Source organism: Phyllopteryx taeniolatus, chromosome 12 (genome assembly GCF_024500385.1).
Source record: "Phyllopteryx taeniolatus isolate TA_2022b chromosome 12, UOR_Ptae_1.2, whole genome shotgun sequence".
Taxonomy (NCBI): Eukaryota; Metazoa; Chordata; class Actinopteri; order Syngnathiformes; family Syngnathidae; genus Phyllopteryx; species Phyllopteryx taeniolatus.
This window is the reverse complement of record NC_084513.1, coordinates 13,380,685-13,407,994: the sequence shown is the minus strand read 5'-3', so window position 1 is coordinate 13,407,994 and position 27,310 is coordinate 13,380,685. Positions and strand designations below refer to the sequence as shown.

The 27,310-nt window shown below is 40.4% G+C and overlaps 2 protein-coding genes across 3 annotated transcripts; both read left to right on the top strand.

Annotated features, from left to right (window-relative positions):
- The first annotated feature begins 4,286 nt into the window (after window positions 1-4,286).
- Window positions 4,287-15,477, top strand: LOC133486570 (acetylcholine receptor subunit alpha). Its single transcript, XM_061791939.1, has 10 exons — window positions 4,287-4,405; window positions 4,611-6,157; window positions 8,005-8,147; window positions 8,260-8,304; window positions 8,465-8,574; window positions 8,939-9,134; window positions 11,118-11,355; window positions 12,979-13,202; window positions 13,420-13,656; window positions 13,745-15,477. The coding sequence occupies exons 2-10, from the start codon at window positions 6,115-6,117 to the stop codon at window positions 13,871-13,873; spliced, it is 1,365 nt and encodes a 454-aa protein (XP_061647923.1). The 5' UTR covers window positions 4,287-4,405; window positions 4,611-6,114; the 3' UTR covers window positions 13,874-15,477.
- A 138-nt stretch (window positions 15,478-15,615) lies between these two features.
- Window positions 15,616-27,274, top strand: gpr155a (G protein-coupled receptor 155a). Of its 2 annotated transcripts, none has more exons than XM_061791937.1 (17): window positions 15,616-15,730; window positions 15,841-15,918; window positions 17,270-17,769; window positions 18,548-18,947; window positions 19,057-19,219; window positions 20,638-20,793; window positions 21,317-21,400; window positions 21,501-21,621; window positions 21,701-21,785; window positions 22,478-22,568; window positions 22,642-22,840; window positions 23,837-23,926; window positions 24,044-24,174; window positions 24,353-24,448; window positions 24,521-24,585; window positions 25,139-25,276; window positions 25,936-27,274. In XM_061791937.1, the coding sequence occupies exons 3-17, from the start codon at window positions 17,337-17,339 to the stop codon at window positions 26,129-26,131; spliced, it is 2,448 nt and encodes an 815-aa protein (XP_061647921.1). In that variant the 5' UTR covers window positions 15,616-15,730; window positions 15,841-15,918; window positions 17,270-17,336; the 3' UTR covers window positions 26,132-27,274. The 2 variants fall into 2 exon arrangements, with proteins under 2 accessions (XP_061647921.1, XP_061647922.1); XM_061791938.1 differs by having other exon boundaries at window positions 15,619-15,678.
- Window positions 27,275-27,310: the final 36 nt, after the last annotated feature.

The following is a 27,310-nucleotide window of genomic DNA, read 5'->3' as shown; positions in this document are numbered from 1 at the left end:
TTGGCTGGCAACCAGTTCAGGGTGTACCCCGCCTCCTGCCCGATGACAGCTGGGATAGGCTCCAGCACGCCCGCGACCCTAGTGAGGAGAAGCGGCTCAGAAAATGGATGGATGGATGGGTGGTTTATGTGTGTTGCGGGTAGCTGCAGGGTGACCTTGACAAAGGCGCTGTTTGTCCTTAATTATGTATAATTATTGGCAATGACAGGTTGTCCCTAAAAGCGTCACATCACGTGACTGTGCCTAAAGTCCCCCATCAACACGTCACTCTCAGTAATTCAGTGTGAAACTAAAACCAGCCAACATCATTTAATGCACGCACGCAGGTTTACACAGGGAGTAGTGCCACATAATGACACATACAATATCCTTAAAATACTCGCTAATATTTTTTTTTGCTTTTGTGACACTTCAAATGATTAAAAAAAACAAGCTTGACAAAGGCTTTTGATGGCAACATAATTTATTTACAGATAACACAACTAAGAAACGTGCCGTAAGCGACATGACTCACCGCATGCTCGAGTTAAACGTCAGTGGCTTTTTTCCATGGCGTTCGTCATTCGCTCCATGAACTGCGTCATCTTTTCTCATGATTGCAACACACATTTTCTACTACCTACTGCGTCACATTGTTTATACCATACACTTACATATAGTCTGTTCAAGTGTGAAGTGTCCAAATTTCCAACTTCTCACTTGTGGCTTGGATGAACCTGGGGTAAACTTCCGACTTCCAACGTGTTGGCATTTCTCTCCCTCATAATCTACATGTGTGAAGCCGAGATTCACCCCCTAATCTTTATCTTCTAGTCAAAAACTGTGCTGATCTCACAATCCAAAGCGATGCAACGCCGCCATCTACAGGGATCTGTCGCTCATTACAGTGGTTTACAAACCTGAATTTCACAGACAAGCTGTGCGAGTCCCTCTTTCATGCCTAGCTGTTGAAAAACGAGATAGGAGTGATTCGACTTACCAGTTTTTTTTAGATGCGAGCCATCATTTGACCAATTTTTATTTTATTTTATTTTGCTTTAACTTGCTAGTGCAGACTTGAGATATTACCACTGTATGGTGGTAGTGAACTCAACTCGACATACTTTACAATAAGCGGCAGTTGGCTAAATAGTGAACAATTCATCAAAAAGAGGCTTCAAGCTGTTTAATGCCACTTCCAGTTTGTTTACTGTTAAACTAAACACAAAAAAAGAGAATTGTACCTTCTGTATTTAAAACAACTCCACAGCTTCCGCTAGTTTAATGCTAACACTAATTAGCACCTATGTTGTGGTGCATTAACCCTTCAGGCAATGGAATGAACACAAACAATGCAGCAACTACATGTAAACAGACACTATAAAAGTACCCAGTCTTTGAAACGTCTTCTAAAAAAGAACAGTCCAGTTGAATGGGCACATTCACAGACAGTGCACACAGTCAGATATTCTTTATACTCTGCGTAGAACAACTGAGTAGTTAGTTCCTTAGTGCCTCGGACTCAAGTAGGATTCATAATAATGCCTCGATATCCGTCTGTGTGCCTTGTAATGCCCCCACGTGGCCAACACGGGCACACCAGATGGAGCAGCATTGCATTGATGCAACATGACAAAACTCTTTAATTATTTTTCATTCTATTTGTCAATTTATATTATAATACGTTCATGTCGAAACCGTCTGCAACAAAAGTGAGTATACCCCTAAGTGAAACTGTCCAATTTGAGCCTAATTATCTATTTCCTTTCTCGAGTGTAACGTGACTCCTCTCAAGTGTGAATGGCGAGCAAGTGTGTTAGATGTGGTTTATCACACTCATTCCGATTACTGGAAGTTCAAATATGGCACCTAGCGGCAAAGAACTCTGAGGAGATTAAAAGAAAAAATCAAAAGGAATTGTTGCTTGGAATTATTGTACCTTTGTCATATTCAGAGCTTCTTTCATTGTTGTCTTGCCTTCATGTCTGTCGGTTCCCCCATTTTTTGTTTTTTTTTCCAATCCCACAAAGCAACCTCGACGCAATCAGAGCTTGACATCCAATCAGTCGGCCGTCAGGCCCCGGCGTCACCTTCGGTTAATGCGAGACAAACCCACACTTGTCTCCTGGTGATTGCGCGGCGGAAAAATTGGATTTTCATCCAAGCGTTTAGCATCCCCCATATCCATCATAGCGTCATCTACACGCCGGCATCAAGCTTCTCATTCGCCGTGTTAGATGCTGTGATAAGCTCGCGGTTGGCCGCTGCGTCGTCTACGCTGGATGTCCCCCATTGTCATTAATGAGAGTTAATTTCAAGAGCTGTGATCCATGAGATAAGTGACCTTTGTGTGTTGTGTTCCCCCTCATGCACAAGATTGCGCTGAATATATTCACAAATGCTGTTTATTCTGTTTCTACGGCTGCACAATAACTCTCGTTTACATAGCGCATACACATCCTCCTGTTATTGCTCATTGAGGCGTGCACATTTAGTAGTCTTACGTTGTCCTCTTTTCTTTGTCACATTTCTGTCGGGCCAATGATATATTACTTGTGCACTCACTGTAGTAGTCTCGCCACGCTGCACTATTTGCATATCTGTTGTTGACCAATACTGGCCACTCATGCCAGAGTAGCATCTGCTCCATTTGCAGACTGACTGAGGAGTATCTGCAACATTTGCACAATCAACATTGTCCCAGATTATCGCACAACTCGCTTGAAGTCTCGGCGCCCTTTGCACAATGGTCATTGCACCGGACTATTGCAATATTAGTCATTCGAACTGCTCTAAGTGCTAGAGGACTCTGCATCTTTTTGCACAATTGTCAAAAAAAAAAAAAAGATGTACCGGCATTACCAGAAAACTAGCAACCCTTTATTGCTCAGTGACTGTTTTTCTCAATGTCTTTATGTCTCAAAAGTGTTCTCTGTCAATTGACTGTCTGTTGTTGTACTAGAGCGGCTCCAATTACCGGAGACAAATTCCTTGTGTGTTTTTTGCACATACTTGGCAAATAAAGATGATTCTAATTCTGATTGTTCTCCCCCTGCAGACGTTACACATTACGTTTTTTCATATTCAATGACTAAGTGCAGATGTTTAAACAGAAAATCCTCATGTACTGTATGTCTAAGGGTAAAGTAAGCCCACTTCCTTTTTTTTTTTTGAACCATTTTAGCTGCAAATGAACTGAAACTTGCAGCCGGAGGGTGTGGATTTTTGTCTGATGTTGTAATTTCCAACTTCAGCTCTTATACCAAAGCTATAAATAAGAAACAGTTTACAACAAATTCTGTTGAGGCCACTTTTGGCCAATTGAAACACATTAAAATGACTTTTTAAAGTTGCACTAAGCAGGCCCAAAAAAATGGTATGTAAATTTGACACACCACAGAGAAGAGTAATGTTAACAAGTCTGCCAAATTTGAATGACTAAAAAAAACTTGCTAGGTATATCAACTCAGGTTTCAAAACTTGAATAATAGGGCCGCCTCTGAGCTCTCAGCCGCTGTGGGCGCGTCGAATGGATGCCACAAAAGGAATCAAACATACTGAGGGGGCGATAGCTTATACGATGGAAAAATCACGTTAGGAGGCTCAAAGTCAAAATTGAATGGTTTGGTTATTGTGGACTGTAATCATAAAAATAAGCACATAAATCACCTTACCCTCGTTGTCGGTGACATAATGTCACAGCCGAACACGGCACTTGACGACAGCGGGACGGTAGGAGGAAGCCCGGGTCGTTAGACAGTTGGCACTGCCCCATTCACTAGTATGAAGTTACGGAGCCATGTTGTCTCTGGTGAAAGTTTGCAAAACTATCCGTCGTAAGATGCGCACTGTAAAGTTGCGTTGATGTTCAGCTCGCCGTCCGTGTGTGTCTTTAAAAAGTCAATCCATCGCTTTTTTAGTTCCTCATTTTTTGGGAGCTTTAAAAAAAAAAGACATCACAGAGCTGTTCTGTAAATTGAGGCATCCAGCGAAGACGTAATTTGTGTCAAATGAGTTTCATTCGAGAGTCAGCACTTGAAAATGTTAGTTTTTTTGTGTTTTCTGCCAGATTACATCATTTATCAGTTTTTGGACAAGGTGGCAATTTCATATATTATTTTTAGTTTCCGAAAGAGGCATTTAATGACTCCACTCTAGCAAATGAATAATGTAGCATTCTAACTATATAAAAATAAATAGCAGCTAATAATATAATTTAATAGAATGTAAAGTATTCAACCGTTTGTAGATCGTGATAATTCAATGGGCATTGTTTTGTTTTGCTCATTCTGGTGTGTTGCTTTGGCCACCAGGGAGCAATAAAATACATGCAGCCATACCGCATCAAGTTGATGATGACACACACAAGTTAGCTGCAATAATTTTAGTTGTTTTATTTTTGCATAGGATAAAACTATATATACCTGTGAGTATTGCTCTACGTTCTGCATGTGTTGCTACGACTTGTGCTTAAATACAAGTTTTATAATTACTGTGACATTGATGCTCGTTTTGTAAGCACATGTATGGCATTTTGCGCTGTTTGTTAGCATTAAGCTAGCAGACTTTCGTCAGAGTTAATGCGGTTTGTTTAAATACACAACGTGTGGTTCTATTTGTTTCATGTCTAGTTCTGAAGTCGAATTCAACTGGGAGTGACATGAAACACCTTGAAGCCTCTTTTTGGAAACATTGTTCACAGTCTGTCAAACTGCTGCTTGTTGGGAAGTTTTCTGCCTTCGTCCAGCGCTTGTAACTTGTGCTCCCAACTCGAGGCAAAAGAATTGGCCGAACATCGGTTCATATCTTGAAACACTCATAAGTCGGGTCACTCATAGTTGAGGTACAACTGTTTTAGCTGCAGTAATATAAGAAAAACATACTGAGAACATACAAAAATGTCTTTTTTTTTTTAAAGGTTGTTTTACAACCTGTGCTAACAAACTGAAATTTGAAGGGTTAAACAATCAAATTCAATGGACTTTTTATACTAATGACGTGTACTGGTGTTAGTTAAACATTTCATGTGATAAAAAAAACAAAACAAAAAAAGCTGAAAGGGCAGTAAAAGGCCTGAGAGTTAACAGCTTTTATATAAAAATAAACATCCGTGAGCAGATATAATGGGGGCTTGTCTCGTTACATGGAAGACTTATGGTGTGAATTTGGAGAGTGCGGGGGTGGGTTGGAGCAAATCTCTCTTAATTCCGACGTTGCCAAAATGGTGATTTGAACCTAAGTGAGATGAATGAGGCCTGTGGTTGAGCGAACACTTGATTGAACGTGCGGTGGGTGTGAGGATATTAAGTTGACTGACCCGTCACGGGGGCGCCGACGTGGCGAGCAAGTGCAGGAGGCGGGACTCGAACAATGGAAAATGTGAGTGGGGAAAAAAGGAAAAATTGGTTTACCATAGGCGGAACGGTGGGCGTCTGCCTCACAGTTCGGAGGACCGGAGTTCAATCCCCGGCCCAGCCTATGTGGAGTTTGCATGTTCTGCCTGTGCCTGCGTGGGTTTTCTCCGGGCTCTCTGGTTTCCTCCCGCATCCCAAAAACATGTACTCTTTGTATACATATTGATGGTTTTTATAATTGCAACATGATAGTGGTAGTATTAAGAGGTGGATTAACTTGGATCAGATAAGTCCCTACTGAAGGCCCACAGGTATCAAATGCACGGCCGTCACGGATAAAATCCAAACTCAAGTCACAATGTCCCACAGTTGCACACTATAACTTCAATGTTTCTCATTCGTTGTGTTTCAGTGGGCTGCGTCTAGCGCGAGATTTCATTGCGCTCATTTATCGCATCTCGTTGAAGTTGCGCGCTGGCCGTCAAGTTTGCGGCGGTGTATTTTAGCGATGGATTACTGTGGCATGTTGATCTCGGAAGGCGCGACATAGAATGTGTCCCTCTCGAGTAACGAGCGTTGGCAGCCATTCGCTCGCCCGTCAGCTGTGGGACAAAAACAACACGACCGCTGCCAAGAGCTCCCACAAGGCACTGCATGTGCATCGAGTCATTTGCCAGTTGTGAAAGAATGTTTTAGTTAGGTCAAACCTTCGCAATTGTCTCGTGGGCTGGAGGCGACGTGCTGAAGTTGGACTTCTGGGTGACTGGATTGATTGACAACAATGATTGTGCTATCCCTCATTTTTCACCTAACCATCCTGACAGGTAAGAACTAGCAGAAAACGGAATGGAATGCATCTTTTGTGGTTTCTTTTACATTTTCATTTCAAAAACACCTCATATTTTCAATACATATACAAGAGGCTGCCAGGTGACTGAAACTTGACCCAAATCAAAACTAATGAGCGATGCTGATATTTGAGTGACAAGGGCACGTGCACTCTTCCTCATTTGGCTTTTCGTCTTTTTCCCCATCTGTCAGCGCGCCTCGGTCCCTTGCATGATTACCAGTAGCAGGCGGTTCCATAATAGTTTTTTCAGATTGAATCATTCAACCATTCAAACACATCTTTGTAAAATGACCTTGACATCAAGGTCAGCTGACAAATAGAAATAGGCCCATCTTCTGACATTGGCTTGGAGGGGAATGGTCACAATAAATATTCCTTATTCCCTGCTTGTGTTATTATTCAGCCAATTTTCGCCTTCCACTGATTCAAACCATTCCAACTTCAAAGTATTTACCTCATTCAGAGATCAGTTAAAATTTTCCATATTAGCTATATAACTACTTTTCTCATAATTCCAAATTTCCAAGAATCCAATTGAAATTAATGGACACGTGTTCCAAATTGAACTCATACCGTACTTCCAGGCGCCACGGTGGACGACTGGTTAGTACATCTGCCTCACAGTTCTGAGGACCCGGGTTCAAAACCCGGCCCCGCCTATGTGGGGTTTGCATGTTCTCCCCGTGCCTGTGTGGGTTTTCTGCGGGTACTCCGGTTTCCTCCCACATCCCAAAAATTGGGAATTGTCCGTAGGTGTGAATGTGAGTGTGAATGGTTGTTTGTTTATATGTGCCCTGCGATTGGCTGGCGACCAGTTCAGGGTGTAACCCGCCTCTCGGCCTGAGTCAGCTGGGATAGGCTCCAGCACACCTGTGACCCTAGTGAGGATAAGTGGTCTGGAAAATGGATGGATGGACTGTACTTCCATAGCGTACAATTAATTCAACTGATTCAAACAATTCCATCTTTAAACTGTTCATTTACTTCCCAATAAATAGGGAACTATGTATAACATTCCCAAAATTCCCACATTTCTACAACAAAAGTCCCTCATGCTGACCTGTTACCCCAAAAAGTGCCTCATTTGTAATTGAGTTAATACAACAATAAATTAAAATAATAAATAAATGATTTATTTGATTTTTTTAATTTATTTTTTTTGGAGTGTGCGCGCAAGTTCACGACAAATGACTGACACTTAGTCAGTCACACCTATCTCTGATTGGTTGTTTTTTCTCAGGTGTGGTAGTTTGTTTCAAATCAAATATTTATATATATTTTTGGTTTTTTTGAATGGTTTTTGTTTTTCGAATGCTAAACTCCCCTTTAAGAGATACTTAGCATATTTACCTGCTTCCACATTTCTTGACTGATTCAAACCATTCCAACTTCAAGTCTGACACTCTACATTTCAACAATTCAATTAATTCCACCACATTCCAGCTATGCACCAGTTTTTCAGCATTCTCACACAATTTCTGCAGAAAAAAACATTTTGCAGTTGCCATGCTAATCCAGCTCAAATGTTTAAAGTGTCAGAAAAGGTTTTAATCTAACGTTTTCATCATTATCTGTGCTTCAACACATTATTATTATTTTTTTTACTATGGTGCACACAAAGGCTATGCACATGTAGTACAAGAGTCTGCCTGACACTTGTCACGTCTATTTTTGTCACATTCATAAGGCAGCATAATCACTTTCTGACACAATTCCAAGCAACCCCCCACACAAGAGTCATCATGCTGTTAAATATTGCTGCTTGTAATCCCTTGTAAACAAGCCCATGAGTCCTTCCTGTGTGCTTTCTTTCTTCTGGAGCTGCCACCTGGGCTTCCAATGATGAAACCCGCCTGGTCAAAACCCTCTTCACTGGTTACAACAAGGTGGTCCGGCCCGTCAGTCACTTCAAGGACCCGGTAGTTGTCACTGTGGGCCTGCAGCTCATCCAGCTTATCAGTGTGGTAAGATTTCAGGACAGACACACACACATGCACATACACGCATACACACACAAAGTCTCTGTTGAGATTCTGCATTTTATCAGCTGTCTGAACACATTTGTTCCATCCACAGGACGAAGTCAACCAGATTGTCAGCAGCAACGTGCGACTCAAACAGGTTTGAAAATTTCATTTTAGTTTTTTTTTTGGCTTATAAATCATGCAAGACACATTAAACACCATCGGACCTGTATACAACTGTGTTTTTCTTTTTCTTTTTCTTTTTTATTGTTAAACTTCTTGCTAAAGTTCCCATTGTCTCTTTGTGCTTTTTCCAGCAATGGAAAGATGTCAACTTGCAGTGGAACCCGGAGGATTATGGCGGGATCAGAAAGATCAGAATTCCCTCCACTGACATTTGGCGGCCCGATCTGGTACTCTACAACAAGTATGTCATGAGGCCTTTTTTGATTCTCTTCATGTCTGCTATTTGTGATCTACAGTGAGCTGAGTGATCTCCCAAAAACAAGCAAAACACCTGTTTTCACGCTTTCCATACACTTGTGAAAGCTTGGGTAAGGTTTCATCAGGCTAAATATAGATTGTGTAGTAGAACTTTCGCACACACAAACACATACTCCATATGTTACGTCTGACACGTAGCACTATTTCCCCCCCGACTACCTGCTGGGCTGCCACACCAGCGAGCGGCGAGCTGAGCCTGGACTCGTCCTCGAGCGCTGCTGTCGCCTTGCGTTATCGTTAAAATAACCATGTTGACACTGGCCGTGGTTTTTGTTGTGTGCCCGCAGCGCCGATGGTGACTTTGCTATTGTGCATGAGACCAAAGTGCTGCTGGAGCACACGGGACTGATCACGTGGAACCCTCCTGCCATCTTCAAGAGCTATTGTGAGATCATTGTGCTGCACTTCCCCTTTGACCTGCAGAACTGCAGTATGAAACTGGGCACCTGGACCTACGATGGGAACTTGGTCGTCGTCAATCCTGTAATTACACTCACAATTGTGACTTTTAAAGAATGCCGATTCCCACCAAGGGGTACTTTTTGGTTTGTCATGTTTAAATTGTGGAAGGGTATGAAAGGGATGAAAATTTTATTAATTTAAGTTAAAATAATAATTACATATTATTATCATTATTATTAATATTATTATTATTAGTAGTAGTAGTAAGACGATGATAATTATTATTAATAAATAAAATAAATGTGTTAATTAAAATAGTTACAATTTAATGTAATTTATTTTTTCCAGACCCAACCGCAATAGGTAAAAAATTACCTTCTCAAAATAGGTTAAAAAAAAAAAAAATTAAAAACAAGACATTTTGTCCCCGCGGCACGGTGGTCGACTGGTTAGAGCGTCAGCCTCACAGTTCTGAGGTGCGGGGTCCAATCCCCGTCCCCACCTGTGTGGAGTTTGCATGTTCTCCCCGTGCCTGCGTGGGTTTTCTCCGGGCACTCCGGTTTCCTCCCACATCCCAAAAACATGCATTAATTGGAGACTCTAAATTGCCCGTAGGCATGACTGTGAGTGCGAATGGTTGTTAGTTTCTATGTGCCCTGCGATTGGCTGGCAACCAGTTCAGGGTGTACCCCGCCTCCTGCCCGATGACAGCTGGGATAGGCTCCAGCACGCCCGCGACCCGAGTGAGGAGAAGCGGCTCAGAAAATGGATGGATGGATGGACATTTTGTCCCTAAGATAAGTCAAGAAGTCTTTTTGTCTTGCTGGAAAGTAAGAAAAAAGGAAAACATGTCTTAAAATAAGTATAGTAAGATGCTTTCACTCGAAATAATCCAAATTTACTGAGTAAGATTTTGCATTTTTGCAGTGTACATGTTTAATTCGTTCCATGAGCACACTCGTATCTCAAAAGATTTGTATCTCAAGTCACCTTTCCCCACTTAAATGAATGAAAATGACATTAATTCATTCCAGCCTCCCCAAAAAAGCAACAGAAAATTTTGTATTGTATTTTTTAATAAGAAAAACAGCACTCTTAAAAAAACAAAAACAAAACAATAATGACATAATTAAATAGAATGTCAAGAAATTAACTGTTTTTGCCACATTTTACTTCAATTCAATGGATGTTGTGCTGCTCCTTCTGATGTGTGTGTGTGCACTATGGCCACTCGGGGGCAGTACAATACATCCATCCATCCATTTTCAACACCGCTTATCCTGGTTAGGGTCGCGGGGTGCTGGAGCCTATCCCAGCTGACTTCGGGCGAAAGGCGGACTATACCCTGAACTGGTCGCCAGTCAATCGCAGGGCACATATAGACACGGACAACCATTCGCACTCACATTCACACCGTCGCTGAGTGGGAACTGAACCCACGCTTGCCCACACCAAAGTCAGGCGAGTGTACCATTACACCATCAGTGACCCAGTACAATACAGACATACGGATATACGTACGTACACGGAGACATCACAACTCCGCAGTAATGTTAATATAATCACTCATTGTAAATATCGTTTATCCCTCCCAAATGCGTTCAACAAATTTAAACTTATTAAAACACACTTCAGACATACGGATATACACGGAGACGGTCACAGCTTCTCAGTAAGCTGCAGTAATATTAGTCCTTTTTTGCAGAGGATAAAGAAAATATGCCTGTGAGTATTGTCATATTATCCGTCTATATGTGTTACGCCACTATTTGTGTTCAAACATCGGTTGCTTGGAGGGTTGTAACACCGTGACACAGATGCTATTAGTTACCCCATGTATGGTATTTTGCATTGTGTTAACATTAAGCTTTAGTAAGGCAAAAGTTACAATTGTTTCAAGACAATCTGCGTTTTTAGTTTAGCTTGACATTAAATTTTAACTTGGGAGTGGCAATAAAGAGCGTGAAGCTGCTTTTATGAAGAGTAGTTCACTATCTGCCCAAATGCAGATGGCTAACAGCAATACCATAAATATCATGCCGCTTAGTTGCTTTGTCTCTCCAGGACAGCGATCGTCCCGACTTGAGTAACTTCATGGAGAGTGGAGAGTGGGTGATGAAAGACTTCCGCAGCTGGAAACATTGGGTGTACTACGCCTGCTGCCCAGACACCCCCTACCTGGACATCACCTACCACTTCCTCATGCTGCGCCTCCCCCTCTACTTCATCGTCAACGTCATCATCCCGTGCATGCTCTTCTCCTTCCTGACAGGGCTGGTCTTCTATCTGCCCACAGACTCTGGTAAGCCGCTTCCGTGTTCTACATGCTTTAGTGAAAAAGCTCTCCAATTATGACATAATGGAAGAACATGATCAGAGAGAATAGTCTTAAGTCATGGGTAACATTGCTTTGATGCATAGTCTTTCAATTTCAGTGACCTTTTACCATTTTGCATTGGAATCCAATGTGGAACTAAATTCAACTTTTTATGACAAAATTTGAGCTGGCTCACTGGGCTCCTTTGAGAAGTCACAAATCAAGTACAGTAAACACCGACTATTTCGCGGTTCAGTGTTTGCGGTCCCAATATTTCCTTTCTTTTGTGTGTTATTTATTACAGTTCTTACTCTATTTTGTTATTCTGTTCGTGCAGTATTTTTGTGTTTGTTATCCATTGCATTTGCTCTTTCTCAATATATGTGTTTAAATGTGTTTGCATTGTTTGAAAAGTTTCTTTAAAGACCTTTAAAAAATGTAAGCACTGACCGTAAATGTTATACAAACATGCCTAGGGTGTCTTTAAATAGTATAATAGAAGTATAATAGAATGTAAACCCTGAGTTTACTTTACAGTAATATACGAGGAGCCAACGAGAAAAGTTTTATAATTGCTTATAGATGCCACAAGATGATGCCAAAGTGCTACTTTTATGTCAGCCAGGGCTTGAGTCTGTCTAAAAGAGGCTCTGTCCCTCACTTCAACATGCTGTAGTTCCTTGGCACTAATGTGCCACAAGATGGCGCTACTACACTGCTTTTATATTAGACAGGACTTTGGTGTTGCGGCATTTTAGAGCGTTGCACAAAGAGCACAGCAACACAGTATTGGCAAGTTTTTCAGCGAATAAAAGGATAGTTGTAAAAAAACAAAAAACAATCTGGGATGTCAAACAATTTCTTACACTCCTCACTGCAAGGCTTCATTAAAAAGTCACAAAAATATGTGCAACGTTTTCCGTGATATCATTTTAATACCTTGTTGGTAAACTCAGCATCCATAGCGCTAGCGAATATGCCAGCCTGAGGCCTCCCCGACCACTACGCAAACAACTGCTCCTGCGCACATCTGGCCCTGTTCCCACTGTGTACAGTATGTCTGCCTCATTACCCAGCGTCCCTCTGTGCTGTCATGTCTGAAAGCAAGCCTTCGCTCTCATGTATAATACATGACTTGCGCCCTGTTTCTAAAATCGCTGCTGCCAAAATACACTCCGTCATAACTGCCAAGCAATGGGAAACAGCATGCTTTTCATTTTACTAGTAATACATTTGATTAAAACTAACAACATTTTACTTCTAGGGGTCAGAATTGATTTGAGGATTAGCAGGAGGCCACATAATTAGCATTTTCAATATAAAACAGCAAAAAACATTGCCATCCTTAAAAAGGCCTAATACAGACCACTCCAGATTCTCTCTCTTTGTGGTGTGAAACTGTGGAACAGTATGAGTGAGGAATTAAAGCAATGTCCAAACATCAGCCAGTCTAAAAGAATGTGTACACATATGCTGCACACAGGTGATGGTATAGGGGGAAAGGAGTGATAGTAGATGTCAAATACTGTATTTTACAGGGCTGGAGCATTATAATCTCCCCATGTTTTGCCTTCTGAGCTGATCGGGACGCCTTGTCGTGTCGTCCAGGTGAGAAGATGACCCTGAGCATCTCCGTCCTCCTCTCTCTGACCGTCTTCCTGCTGGTCATCGTGGAGTTGATCCCGTCCACCTCCAGCGCGGTCCCGCTCATTGGGAAGTACATGCTCTTCACCATGGTCTTCGTGATCGCCTCCATCATCATTACCGTCATTGTCATCAACACTCACCACCGATCCCCGAGCACCCACACCATGCCCGAATGGGTTCGAAAGGTCAGCAGGTGACTCTATATTGTGTAGAATTTCAATATTTCTAGCTAGAGTATGTATGTGTAGATTGGTACAGGGGGGTAGCTTTCTGTCCTTTTGATATACTGCCATCTAGTGGATAGATAGATGGATGGATGGATGGATGGATAGATGGACGGACAGAAATATATATTGTGATCCCTGACAAACATTTGTTTTCTTTGGGGGTGGGGGGTAACAGCTTTTTATCGAAACCATCCCGAACATTATGTTCTTCTCAACGATGAAGCGTCCCGGAAAGGAAAAGCCAGTGAAGAACATCTACGGCGGCGACTTTGACATCTCAGACATCTCTGGCAACCAGGCTTCTGCTGTGCCCTACCAATCACCCATAACCAAAAACCCAGACGTCCGCAGTGCCATCGAGGGAGTTAAGTACATCGCGGAGACGATGAAATCGGATGAAGAATCAAACAACGTAATATAAACATTGGTCTTATTAACATCATTCTTCAATGTGGCCCATGTTCTGTGTATGACAAGTGTTCTGTGTTCACTTTGGCCAGGCTGCTGAGGAGTGGAAGTTTGTGGCCATGGTGTTGGATCACATCCTGTTGTGCGTCTTCATGGCTGTGTGTCTCATCGGCACGTTAGGCGTGTTTGCTGGACGTCTCATTGAGCTGAGTATGCTCTAGATCACTGGTTCTTTAGCTTTTTACACCAAGTACCTCCTAAACAAAATTTAATCAATATTAACGCTGTCCAAGTACCACTGGCACGAAAATGCAATAAGGCAGTACAGTAAGTGTTCATCAAAAACGAGACGGAGGTTTTGTTACTATAAAGTATTAAATATTATTATAAGCCATTGTAACATGCACAATTTGAACATTAACAATGCGCTCAAATATAGGAAATGTATTGAATATAAAAGTTAAATACAACTGAACTGTACTTAGGCAGTGATTCTTTCATGTACCACTAGAGGGAGCCCGCGCACCACACTGAGAATAGCCTCATGGCTGCTCAAAGAGGAGTGAACCTCATTACATGTTTTTTTTTTTTTTTTTATCCCATTATGGATTGTGGAGCTCCCTGTTTGCTCTTTTGGTGCTTTAAAAATGACTGTATTTATATTTTCAATATTATTGTGTAAACCTGTATCATATATAATGAGTAGTTTGCCTTTTTTGGTACTTTTATGAAACTAATGTCATGCACTGCAGGTTAACACATCTACAATAAATCCTATGAGGATTATAATGTTCCATTTTTGCAGGTTCTATGTGTGCTGTGCATGTTATGAGTAATACTAAGTGTTCTGAATGCCATTTTATTACAATATATGATCATTAGATGAATGTTAGCATGTCAACAGTTACTGTAATTCATCATAATAACTATCATACAATACAACACAACACAATACATTCTGTTTGATAATTATAGCTTGAATATCTGTCAGGAAGTCCTTTATAAACCCTTCCAATCTTTGATAAACCCTGCACAATGTAATGAGATAATGCTGTGTTCTTGTCAACTACAATTTTTTTTTGAATAATATCTACTATATTAATTACGTCTCATTAATGTCTTTGTAAAGGGAGATATGAACTAAAGTGCTTTATTGGATTTCATCTGATTTTGGCGCACGTCTGCCCAATGTTGATGTGTATCAATGTATGGAGTCTGTACAGGTATGCAACTACATTTACTATTTGGAAACAAAATTTAGGGCCACATGGAGGCCTAGATGTCTCCCTCACAATTTTGAGGGTTGATGTTAGAAAATTGATTAATTGATGGAAACAAATTGCCTCTTGAAAATGTTTTACGGCTCGATTAGGTAAACTTTTGTGCGCGATGGGCACGTTGGACTTTTAAAATAGACTGAAGGACCAGTGCATTAGTAGATTGAGGTAATAAATAAACAAACAAATACATAAATAAATACATTATGTTATTCATAATTAATAAAACTTCTTAATTAAATTCTAATTCATCAACCATCAACCAAAACAAATTAAATCTACGGTAGGGATTTTTTTTTGTAATAATAATTTGTATTATTATTATTTAATAAGACGAAAATAAAAATATTGTAAAAGCACATATTTTAAACAACCAATTTTTGCAAAAGTAATGCAACTAATATTACAGGACTCTTAACGTAAGTTGGCCAACCCTGTTTTATGGCGGTGTTGTTTTTCTGTGAGGTACGGCTCAAGTTATGAATGACTACCCCCAGTGTAACTTGTCATATATTAAATATAAATAAAAAATTGACACATATCAGCAATGATTGCAAATATATTTTTTAAAATCACTCTTGTATTGGACTGTGGAGGAGTACCTAATTTTGTGGCCGATGAGTGTTGACTGTCTGCTACTGATGGAAGTCCAGGTTAAGCCCCGCCTCTTCCTTCCACCTTCGCTTGTGATTGGTCGACTCGATATCGGCGCCTCTTGCTTTACGAAAGTTAACTGGGAGGGAAGCCAAGTAAGGAAAGCGTCTGTGTCCTCTCGCGTTCGCCGTTCATTTGCGCCGTTGTGTAAGCGTGGCGCCTCTGCTCTGCTCTGCTCTGTCCTGTCCTGTCCTGCTCGGCGTTTCTCATCATTCTGTGTGTTGTTGACGACCAAACGGTGCCATTTGTTTCTCCAGCTAACGTTAGCTATAGGGCTAACAAACATGGCTACTTCCACCGGGACACATAAGGGCACTGTTGGCACAGAGGCAACGGTGAGTTTCATATTTCTCTATTGACGTCTTAAAGCAGCGTGACTAATTGTTTTAACAACATATATGCTCTAAAAGAGTCGTTCCTAAACTCACTCAACTAAGACACACGTTTTACATGTGAGAAAAAAATAAATACAAATCTCACGCCACACCACCAAACCTGCCTGTCACTACATGTCGCTGGTATAGATAGTTGAACAAAATAATTTTTTTTCTTGTAGAAGAAAAAAAAATTGATCTTTTCTCTTGGCAAACAAATGTGACACGGCACACTGGTTTGGATTCTGCTGTAAAAGAGTATATTTACATATACAAATACAAATATGCTGATTGTTTTGGTTGTTGTTAGAGATTATCAATCATCTGGTTACCTTTGCACCTCAAACTTTGATCTTAATGCGAGTTGTTTTTTCAACACTTTAAAAATAGAAAATCGAACATTGATCAATACAAATTAGTATGTGATATCTTGAATAGATGAATAATGAGACATTGAATACATTTAAATAAAAATGAAAAAAAATAAAAAATAACATCAAATGTTAGGAGGATCACCAAATAACTACAAAATTATACATTTCTGATTCTTTCTATTTTCATGTCAGGCTATTTATGGAGGGAGTTAAAGTGCGGAAATGTTGGTTTTGAAGCCAAAAGTAATATACCAGAAATTGGACGCATTTCTGCCTATTTTCATAGTTACATATTGCTGGCATCTCCAAAACCTTCACTTTTCAGGAACCCCCCCCCAAAAAAACATGTTTTTCAAGCCATTAACTTTGCATTGTCAAAGAGAGCAAGCCATTTTTAAGACTCAATATTGGTCAATAATAAGTAAAAATAGCATACCCACATGGGGTCTGACCAATAGTATGGATTATGGAAACATATGAAATTGACCAAATTTGGACCTAGCAGGTTTGAGCCCGACACCAGCGATATTGCGTAGTTTAAGGAAAAACAATATGACATTTTAACAGGAATGAAAATATAGGAAGTTACTCCTTCATTCAGTATACTTTGACCAAAACTGTTTTATGTTACATTACATTTAAAAAAAAAAATGGTCCAAAGTTTCATCAGCATGCCCACAAAAGGTACAAGAACTATTCGCATCCACAAATTTGAAGTTTAAAGAGTTTGCAGGATGTATTTTGTGATGAATTTTAAAATGTATTTCTTTTACGTTGTTATTTGTAAGTTAAAAGCTATGCTTTTGTTTCCAGTTTAGAGTTCCAATAAAAATGTTCCTCTAGGAGGGAATCACTTTTTGTCTTAAAAATATAATCATTATATGTTTATTGTTACATACCTTGTAGATTAATACAATTCTCCATGTGTAATCTGACAGTCATGACTTCAATACGACCTTAACCCATGTGTCACTGCTGACACTGGTGGGAAGTAACATCAGCATTATGGAGATCAGCACCACCGCTGGCAGCACCTTTCCACATGGGGATGGAGACGTGATGGATCCCTCTCCTCCATCATCCAGAATATCCATAGACAAGCTGCTTCCGGCTTTGTTGAAATGTTTTGGGATCATCCTGTGCGGCTACATAGCTGGGAGGGCCCGCATTATCACATCTACTCAGGGTCAAGGTTTAGGCAATTTTGTGTCCAAGTTTGCCCTGCCTGCGCTCTTGTTTAAGAATATGGTGCTGCTGGACTTTGGGAACGTCATCTGGCCGTTCATCTGGAGCGTTCTCATAGCCAAAGTGTCTGTGTTTGCCATCGTTTGTATCCTGACGCTGGTAGCTTCCAGTCCCGAAAGTCGCTACAGCAAAGCTGGACTCTACTCTATATTTGCCACCCAAAGCAATGACTTCGCTTTGGGTTATCCAATTGGTACGTATGATGCTTTTGAGTACGACAGACGCTAGGGCTGCAGCTATCATATAGTTTTAAATCGGAGTATTCCAGCAATCATCCCATCGATGACTCGAATTAGTGTTGCAGGTATTATTTTGGTCCACTTTGGGTTCACCATCCTCACATTCTATTGTATCTGTGACTTTAAACGTGTATGGCTTTAAAAAGGCGGGGCCTGGTCTGGTGAGTGACATGGGCGTCAGCGAGTGTAGAGTTAGTTGGCTATTAACTGGCTAACCTGTCGTACTATATGTACGACTGCATTAACATTAGTGCGTGTGGCCAAATGATCACAGCGAAGCTTCAAGGCAGAGATGGCACTTTGACCTATTTTGTAAACAAATTATTAAGGTTATCCAAGTGACCATTTCAGCTCCTAGCTCTATAATGCCGCAAGATAGTGCTAAAGCAATGTCTAATGGAAAAGTAGTGCTTCGTCGCCATCTTCTGGCATCTTGGGGCCAAGAAACTATGTTAAAGTGAGGGAAGGAGCTTCTATTTGACATGGCAAAGCCCTGTCTAATAGAAAAGTACTTTAGTGTTTTGATGTTATCTTGTAGCATCCATAGGCAATTGTAAACCTTAGTGGGGTGTCAACTACTTGTTTACATAGGAACTTTTTGTTTGTGGAAACAACTTCCTGTCTGCCAAATTGTGACCACATGCTTTCATCTGACTAGGATGAAGGTATTCAGTATGTTTTAAAAAATCGATTGTGTTTCTAATATTTGACTCTGTGTGTGTGTGTGTCTAGTTAAAGCTCTATATGAGACCACATATCCAGAATACATCCAGTACATCTACCTGGTGGCACCTGTGTCGCTCATGCTGCTCAATCCCATTGGCTTTGCCTTTTGTGAGGTCCAGAAATGGAAGGATAAGCGTGACCAGCAGCAGGGCAAACTTCTGATTGTGGGACAAGTGGTGCTACACGTCCTCAAGAACCCGATAGTTTTCATGGTCGTTATTGGCATCGCGGCCCACTTTATCCTGCACCAGAAGATACCTTCCTTCATGGAGGACTTTGTGGATGGTTTGGCCAACTCCTTCGGGGGGGCCGCTTTGTTCTACTTGGGTCTGTCCATGGTGGGGGAGCTGAAAAAATTAACCAGGTCCACTGTTGTGACGCTGATATTACTCTTGACTGCAAAATTGTAAGTAAAAGAAGAACAGATGTATTTTTGTGCTGGTGTTTTGAATGAATCAGACATTTCTCTGAACTAATGTCTGGGTTAAATAATAGAGCAATACTGCATTCCTCAGGTTGCTGATGCCTCTGATTTGTAAAGATATGGTGGATCTTCTAGACAGCACTAGCCCTTTGAACCACTCGAGTCTCTCAGACTATGCCTTTCTTTATGGAGTGTTCCCCACAGCGCCCAGCGTCGCTATCTACGCTGCGTATTACAACGCACAGCTGGAAGTGGTGAGTCTTTTAACTATTGCGAGAAATTAATTGAAACTCTGCCATGTTTTACATTTTGACATTGGGGGGCGGCTTTGTGTTGCAAGCCAAATTTGACGAACGAGCAAGCTTCAGATATGTTGCCGCTCAAGGGAAGAAAAAACAAATTGAGCAATTCAGGTATAGATAAGTTAGCCCTGAGATGTGAGCAAGGAAAGTCCCTGATGTACTTTCAGCTGTTTATTGAACGGGACAAACAGTCAAAAACACACAATTACAAAACGAGTACACTCGCACACAAGCAGCTGCTGTGGGCCACAACTAACGCCCAACATTTATTTTGGAATATTTTTATTTAACAGTACTGATGTTCGATACCATTTTTTTTTTTTTTTTTTCATACCGATACCAGTATTCACCCTTGAGTACTCACCGATACCGAGTACCAATACCACTGATACTTTTCAAACATAAAATTTCGATGAACACAATGAAAGATAATTGAATAAAGACCTTTCTTTCTTTCTTACGCACATGATGATTCGCGAATGTGTGAAACTGCCGTAGTGTTGCGTCAACTCCTGGTGAGGAAAACTTACTCAATGTCATATTTTTTTGCCTTGAGTATCAGGTGACTGGTATCGCCAGCCTTCACGAATACCCAATACCTTGAAATAAGGCCGGTGTCACCCTGATACTGATTCCTGGTATCGGTACTTGCCAATCCCTATTTAACATCCATCCATTCATCCATTTTCTGAGCCGCTTCTCCTCACTAGGGTCGCGGGTGTGCTGGAGCCTATCCCAGCTATCATCGGGCAGGAGGCGGGGTACACCCTGAACTGGTTGCCAGCCAATCGCAGGGCACATACATACAAACAAACAACCATTTGTACTCACATCCACACCTATGGGCAATTTAGAGTTTTTTTTCAATTAACCTACCATGCATGTTTTTTGGGATGTGGGAGAACATGCAAACTCCACACAGGCGGGGCTGGGGATTGAATCCCGCTCCTCAGAACTGTGAGGCTGACGCTCTAACCAGTCGTCCACCGTGCCACCCCCTATTTAATAGTTATGTGCAATTTTATCATATTAGTACAGTTTTTATAATTTTCCTATATTTAAGCGCAGTGCTAATAGTCAAACTGCGTAATGTGACAATGTCTTACAGTGCAGTATTGTTAATTTTTTTAGGTCTCATTTTTTCATGAACAGTTAATCCTACCATTCTACCATTGTGGTGATACTTGGAGAGCTAAGTATTTTTTTAGGTGGTACATGGTGTATAAAGTTTGAGAACCACTGTTCTAGATTATGCTTGAAGTTACCAGTTTCCTTTTGAATGGTGCAAAAGATTATTTCCTCAAACCTGCCAGAGTTATCATGTTTGTGTGTTTTGTGTTGTCATGGCTGCTCACGTTGCATCCTGTCAGGTTATTTCCGGAATGGTGATCAGCACTTTGCTCTCAGCTCCAATAATGTTTACCTCCGCCTGGCTGCTCACCCTCCGCTGGATGGATCCTCGGCTTCTGATGAACGCATTACAAGATGTCAGCTTTGATATAAGCATTGTCAGCTTAGTGGCACTGGTGAGTCGTAAGAAGACACCTCAATTTCAACATAATTCCAAATTCACAACTTTCCCTTAAACAACACTTCATGTTAGATGTGACCATCCATTGTTTGGGACATGTTAAGGCGGATTAATACTTTGTACTTCGTCATTTGCAGGATGTTTGGGGAGACAGTTAGTAGAGACTAAAAGGCTCATTTCCTCATTTAGTGTCACTTTTAGCCCAGTTCTAAGGAACCTGATTACGATTGTCTATGCATGGCAAAGCTGCGGGTTCATTTGTGTTGCACAACTACAAGGTTCAAAGAGATTTCATTTCAACCATAAAGGCTTTAAGGCAACGTGAAAAGCATCATTAAGCACTTTAAAACACATTTAATCAAACTGGTAAATACAAAGTTTTAACTACAAGGCAGATATAACAGGAGTGGGAATGTAATAAAATGTAGTATTTTAGTATTGATTTAAGACCTGCAGTTCTCCTACTACACACTTCACGAACTCACTTCAGTTTATAAAGTTGTGTATTTCCCCGACAGCTGTGGACTATTGCAGTCATGTTTTTTAGTAAGAAGTTCAAGAGACTGCCTCATCTGTTTTCAACCAACCTTTTCTTGGCACAGGTGAGCACAGCATGTGCAAAAACCGTTCAAGGTTTGAATCATTTCTGAAAATTTGCCTACTAGTATATCAATTATTAACTATCATTATTTGTTGTTTCAGTTCCTTACTTGTTTTGGAATGATGCTTTGGAAATTTGTGGTGAGGGGAGACAACTTTATCGGTCAGATCTTGTCTTTTACGCTCCTGTGCACCTCACTCTACTGCACTTACGTCTGGCCAGGTATGTTGTGAATACGCATGGCGACGATATCATAAATGCATGCTACTGTAATTGTCTAACAAAACATTTCTCATCTTAGGCTTCATTGCACTCTCTCTTGTGCTCTTGAGAAGGTTTGACCGTCTGAAGGTTTCTTCTGGCATGTTTGTCATTGTGAGCTGGGGGTGAGTCCACCATCAACAACTGCCTTCACTCATATATGGTCAATAACCACCTTTTAAACATGTTGTTATTGCAAAATTTATCTCAGTAACAGTGGTACTTCGATTTACGAGGAGCCCAACTTTTTCCTTGTTTTGTTTCATTTTTGTTGTTGTTGTATGTGTGACTTGTGAGCAAAAATTTTAGATACTTGTGCTAGATGGTAACAGCAAACTCAATTAAACTCCCTTCACAACAAGCAGCAGTTTGGCAGGTAGTGAGCAATTCTTTAAAAAGAGGCTTCAAGCTGTTTCCCAGTTGAAATTTACTGTCAAACTAAACATAAAACGAAAAGAATTACATGCGGTGTATTTAAACAAACTACATAACTTTGACATGAGGTAACCAAGTGTGCATAATATTGTGGAGTCTGGATGTATCAGTGGTTACTGTGAAGATTTCTTTTCAGTTGTACAGCGCTTGGGAACCACCCTTTGCCACACTAAAATAACTAAACAATAATTTTTAAGACACATTTTCTGAGTATTTTGCATGTTCAATTGCAGTACTGTTGTCTTTTAAAATGTTTTATTCACTAAGGGAGTACAGAAGCAAATAAATACATTTAATTTCATTTCAATTTTAGTAGTCAAAGTGCTATTTAGTAGTTGCTATTTTACAATGTGATGGTTCAGGTGTTTTTGTTTATGAACAGGATCCCTGCATTCACAACTGCTGTGTTGCTAATCTGTGGGGAAAAACTGCATGACACCTTAGACTCGTCGCAATTTTACAGCAAAACGCAGGTCTGTAGTGGAAATCATTTTTGTGTTTTGTGCCATGTTTTGTTTCATTTCATACGTGTATGTTCTATGACAGATCATCTGCAGCACAATTGTGCTCGCCCTCAGTGTGGCACTATCAGGGAGTTCCCTGGTGTTTCTCAGTAGAGGAAGCTGGTCCCAAAAAGACCGAAGTCAAGGGGCAAACACCTCCGTGGAAGACCTTGTGACTGAAACTGAACAAGATAACCACTCTATGTTTGAACCAGAAGTCCATTCAGAAGATCTCAACAGAGGTATTTAATCGTGTAAAAGTTACAAATATTGGTGTAGCTCTTCATTGCTGGATGTAGAATTCAAAGACGTATGCTCATTTGAATTATTCAATTGATGATAATGGTTATTATACAGTGGTACCGTGACATACCACTCGACATATCAGTTTTTCAACATACGAGCTGGCGTGTGATCGATTTATTTATTTTTTGCATTGACTTGCAGGTACAGACTTGAGATCCGTGTGCTGTATGGTAGCAGCGAACTCAACACACTTTACAATAAGCAGCAGTTTGGCAAATAGTGAACAATTCATCAACAAAGAGGCTTCAAACTGTTTAATGCCACTCTCAGTTGAAGTTTACTGTCAAACTAAACAAAAAACGAGCACACCACAAATTACACCCTGTGTAGGTAATACAAATAGCACTTTGTGTATTTAAAACAACCACATACAGGAGTTTAGCAGTTCAGCCCCCTAGCTTAATCTTAAAGCTACTGAGCACCTATGTTGCGATGCTTTAACTATTTAAGCAATGGATTGAACCTAACGGTGCAGCAACAACATGTAGACAGACAATATAACAGTACTCACAGGTGTATGTTCTTCGCCTCAATGAACAGTATAGCCGGCTGTCTTATACTGCCCCCAAGTGGCCAAGGCAGGCAAACCAGAAGGAACAGCATTCAATTGATGCAGTGTGACAAAAACTTTGCAGTTGTTTTTTGTTCTATTTAATTGTCATTACTGTATGTTTTTAAGTACAATATTGTGAAGTGCTCTTTTTCCTAATGAAAATACACATTACAATTTCTTTTTTTTTGGGGGGGGGCATTCATTTCAATGGGGAAAATGTTTTGTTTTTTTTAAATTTTTTTAGATAGGAGTGTTTTTACTTTTTTTAATGCTTTTTCTATTAATTCTGTTCTGTTAATTCTATTAACTCTGTTTTATTTACTACAATACCCTTCACTAGGTTCCTGATAATCACTGTCACTGTCCCTCTTGTTATCAGCGTGCCTCATGTGTGAATCTGCACCACCCCAGCCCATGCCTGACATGATCATCAGCACCGATATGAACCACACAGCAAACTCACTCACAGGTATGGAGCAATAAAATGCTAATTATTTTGGGAATTGTGAAATTCAATCAACTGCCCACACAGAACAAGGAATGTATGTTGCAAATCTTTTTGTTTTGCTTTATTCTTCCCCCACAGCCCAAAGTGAGAATAGCAATGATTCAACAGTGTGCCTTGTGTTCAGAGTGGAAGAGCTCAATCAGGATGAAGATAGACAAGTGGCCCGTCATGTGCTCTTATGTTTGCTTCTGACTGTCGGCTCGCTCGCTGTGAGTAACAACCATCACATCCTCTCACTTAATGTTCTTACAAGTAGTGAACGTGTTATCATTATTTGTGCATCAAACCCATATCAGTGGCGGTGCCCACACAAATACAGGGTCCTTCAACAGAATTTTAGGTCATTGAAAGCAGACTTTACTTAAATGTGTCCTTCCCTTGTGCCAGAACTTGTCCAGATGCGTATGGTTGCTCTTTTACCAAGACCCAGGTAGACTGTACGTGGAGCTCCAGTTCTTTTGTGCCGTGGCCAACTACGGGCAGGTTGGTGTTCTAATCAAACTACGAACGCACACGTCAAATGCTAAATAAGGGCATGGTATGATGTGATTCCAGGGCATTCTCTCCTTTGTGCTGTTTGGCCTGGACAAACATTTGGTTATACTACCGTTTTGGAAGAGGTAAGAAAAATACAGTATTGTGAAGCTTAGACCACCCTGTATAAATAGAACACCATATTAAAATGTGTCCAATAGATTCAGAATAACCTCAGTCTACAAATTTGTAGCACAAGTAAAAAGTATAAAGTTTTGAACTAGAAGGGGGCAGGGGGGGAATGGTTGACCAGATTAAACGCTAAAATAAAGACTTGTACTGTATTTCTACTGTTGTTCAATGTCTGAAAACCTCAAATTTCACCAGAATAGTATCTAATGGTTAATGTAGCCCCCAAGAAAATGGTTAAGTACATTTTCATTTTCTTTGGGGAATATTTGTGAGAACATGAACTCTGATTTTAATTATAGTGTCGTTGATCTAAAATGCTATAGTTTTGGGACCGTTCTCTATTGTTTGCAATTTTCAACTCATTTTCCTCCTTGCTAATCAGTGAGGTCTTCACTGGAGCCGACATGTACTTTCGTCCACAATTGTTTTTTGGGGGGGCGATAGGTAACCCTGAGAAGAATATGGATGGAAAGGTGTTTATTTGTTGATGATGTGCCCGTGGTTTAGGCTGCACAGACTGTGGTATAGAAAGAGGCAAGAAGAGCAACCGCGAAGTAACGTGCCCGAAGAGATCAGGATGACATGCACTGACTTCATCGAACGCCATAAGGACCAGTGCTTTCATGACATTGTCAGGAAGAGGAGGTGAGAGAATGTCCTGATACTGCTACTCCTGTTAAAGGAAATGAGTAAATTACACTTTTGTTCTGTTGTCCCTTTTTTTTTTTTTTAACCCTTTATAAAAAATGGTACATTGTTCTAAACAGAATCGAAACGTCTTGCCTGATGAAAAGAGATTTCATGAAAGTTGAGTGGTACCTTTGACTTTAAAACTTTCAAGTCAATATTTCTGTGCTTTCAATTTTTCACTTTTTTTCTTTGGGCTTAGTGGTGTGAGACAATTTTAATTACGAGCGTGCTTCGGATACGCCACAGCTCGAGTGAAGAGGAAAAAGATGTGATTCAGTTATTGTAATACCCTCGCATGTGGGCAAGGCATGGATGTCTGCTTCGGACAAAACAAAATGTTTATATTTATGCTTTAATGTTGATACCTTTTCATTAATATACCCGCAATTACCCGTTAATTCCTGCGAAGTTTCCAATTTGGAATATTTCCTAAATCACCCATGTTAACTTTTCATTAAAATTTACCACAAACATTCCACCTTTTTGCAACACACGTGCCACCTGACCACCAGGCTCCACATCTTAAGGCACATATGTAACACTTATATACTAATACACTTATCTACATTCGTCTACAAATCGTTTTTAAATTGAGTTTTCCCTGTGACTGTCAGGTGTGGAATACGGAAAATGGTGGACTGTTTCCTGGGCTGTGAACTTGTGGAGTGGCTCCAGCAGGTGGGCTTGGCTGAGGATCAACCTGCGGCCGTACTCTACGGCACGTGCTTGCAGCAGGGTGGCGTTCTTCAGCACATCGAGCAGGAATGCTGCTTCCAAAACGCTCCGATTTATTACTCCTTTGTGACCTAAGCTGTCACCCAATGAGCACTTTTAACTTCAGCACTGTATGAAGATGGCTACTTTACACGTGTACGCTTCATATAATGCATGAAAATGCTTTAGCTCAACCAGAGGCTATTATTCAGGGCTGCATGAGCGTTGCAACAACATTGACGATCATCGTTGCTGTCTGAGAGGGGTTCAAATTCGAGTATTTTTTTAAGACGTGATTACATGGGTGGAAATTCATTAGTTACCGTATATCTGAACTAATGATAGGATCTTATACAAGAGCTGTATCAAATGTCTTTTGTACAGCTATTCTGTTGGCATTGTAGGGGTGTAAATGTAGCCTTACTGGTATCTGTCTTGTCTTTTTAGACAAAGAATCCGACGGACCCAAACATGCATGGTATCAAAAGAGTTGCACCTTTCAAAAATGACATATGTGAGTGGTCATCATCTTTTGTCAGTTTTGTAATCACTAGGCTAACGGCCATGGATGAACATTGTGACGCCAGAGACAGTCACATGACATATTTTGGAAGAGTAATTGGCTGGAAATGGCTTTACAACAGAATATTTTATTCCTTACCACAAATATGGCCGTACGTTGACATTGCTTATTCAGCATAACTCCAAATGACCCAAATGCTCAATACATAACCCTAAAAGTTTTTTTTTTTTTTTTTTATGATAGTACTGCCAACCTTTTATTTTATGCAAGTCAAGACAAGTACTTCATATTTGTTATGTTTGGTGCCAGTATGTAAGGGAATATGTACAAAGAAGTGACGTGACTTCTCTGTTTACCTCACTACCAAAGAATGGAAGATTAATTTTATTTTGTTTGGTCTCTTTGTTTGAAGCATCATACACAGGGGCTTTTTCCATGGTGAGTATTAACAAAAAGCAAAGACTTGACCTTTTTTTTTTAACGACAAAAAAACAGTATGTCGTTTGGACATTTAAAAAGGGCAATTAACTAAGATTTTTTTTTTTATTAGTGATAATACTGTACAAAAGACAGGAGCGTAAAAACGTGAATTTTATTTTCTCTCAGGTAAAATATAACTGCAATTATTGTTTGGTATATATATTTTATGCTCATGCCACATTTTGTACAGTGCTGCTTATTTATGGATTGTTTTGAATAAATCTGCACAGACTGCACATATTGTATTCCATTATCAATGTGTAAATTAAATC

Coding starts and splice junctions, on each gene's coding strand:
- gpr155a (XM_061791937.1), top strand. CDS start 17,337: ATGGAGATCAGCACCACCGCTGGCAGCACCTTTCCACATGGGGATGGA. Junction 24,175..24,352: donor TGACTGTCGGCTCGCTCGCT/GTGAGTAACAAC, acceptor CCCTTGTGCCAG/AACTTGTCCAGATGCGTATG. Junction 24,586..25,138: donor ATACTACCGTTTTGGAAGAG/GTAAGAAAAATA, acceptor CCCGTGGTTTAG/GCTGCACAGACTGTGGTATA.
- LOC133486570 (XM_061791939.1), top strand. CDS start 6,115: ATGATTGTGCTATCCCTCATTTTTCACCTAACCATCCTGACAG. Junction 6,158..8,004: donor TCACCTAACCATCCTGACAG/GTAAGAACTAGC, acceptor TTTCTTCTGGAG/CTGCCACCTGGGCTTCCAAT. Junction 8,305..8,464: donor GCAACGTGCGACTCAAACAG/GTTTGAAAATTT, acceptor TGCTTTTTCCAG/CAATGGAAAGATGTCAACTT.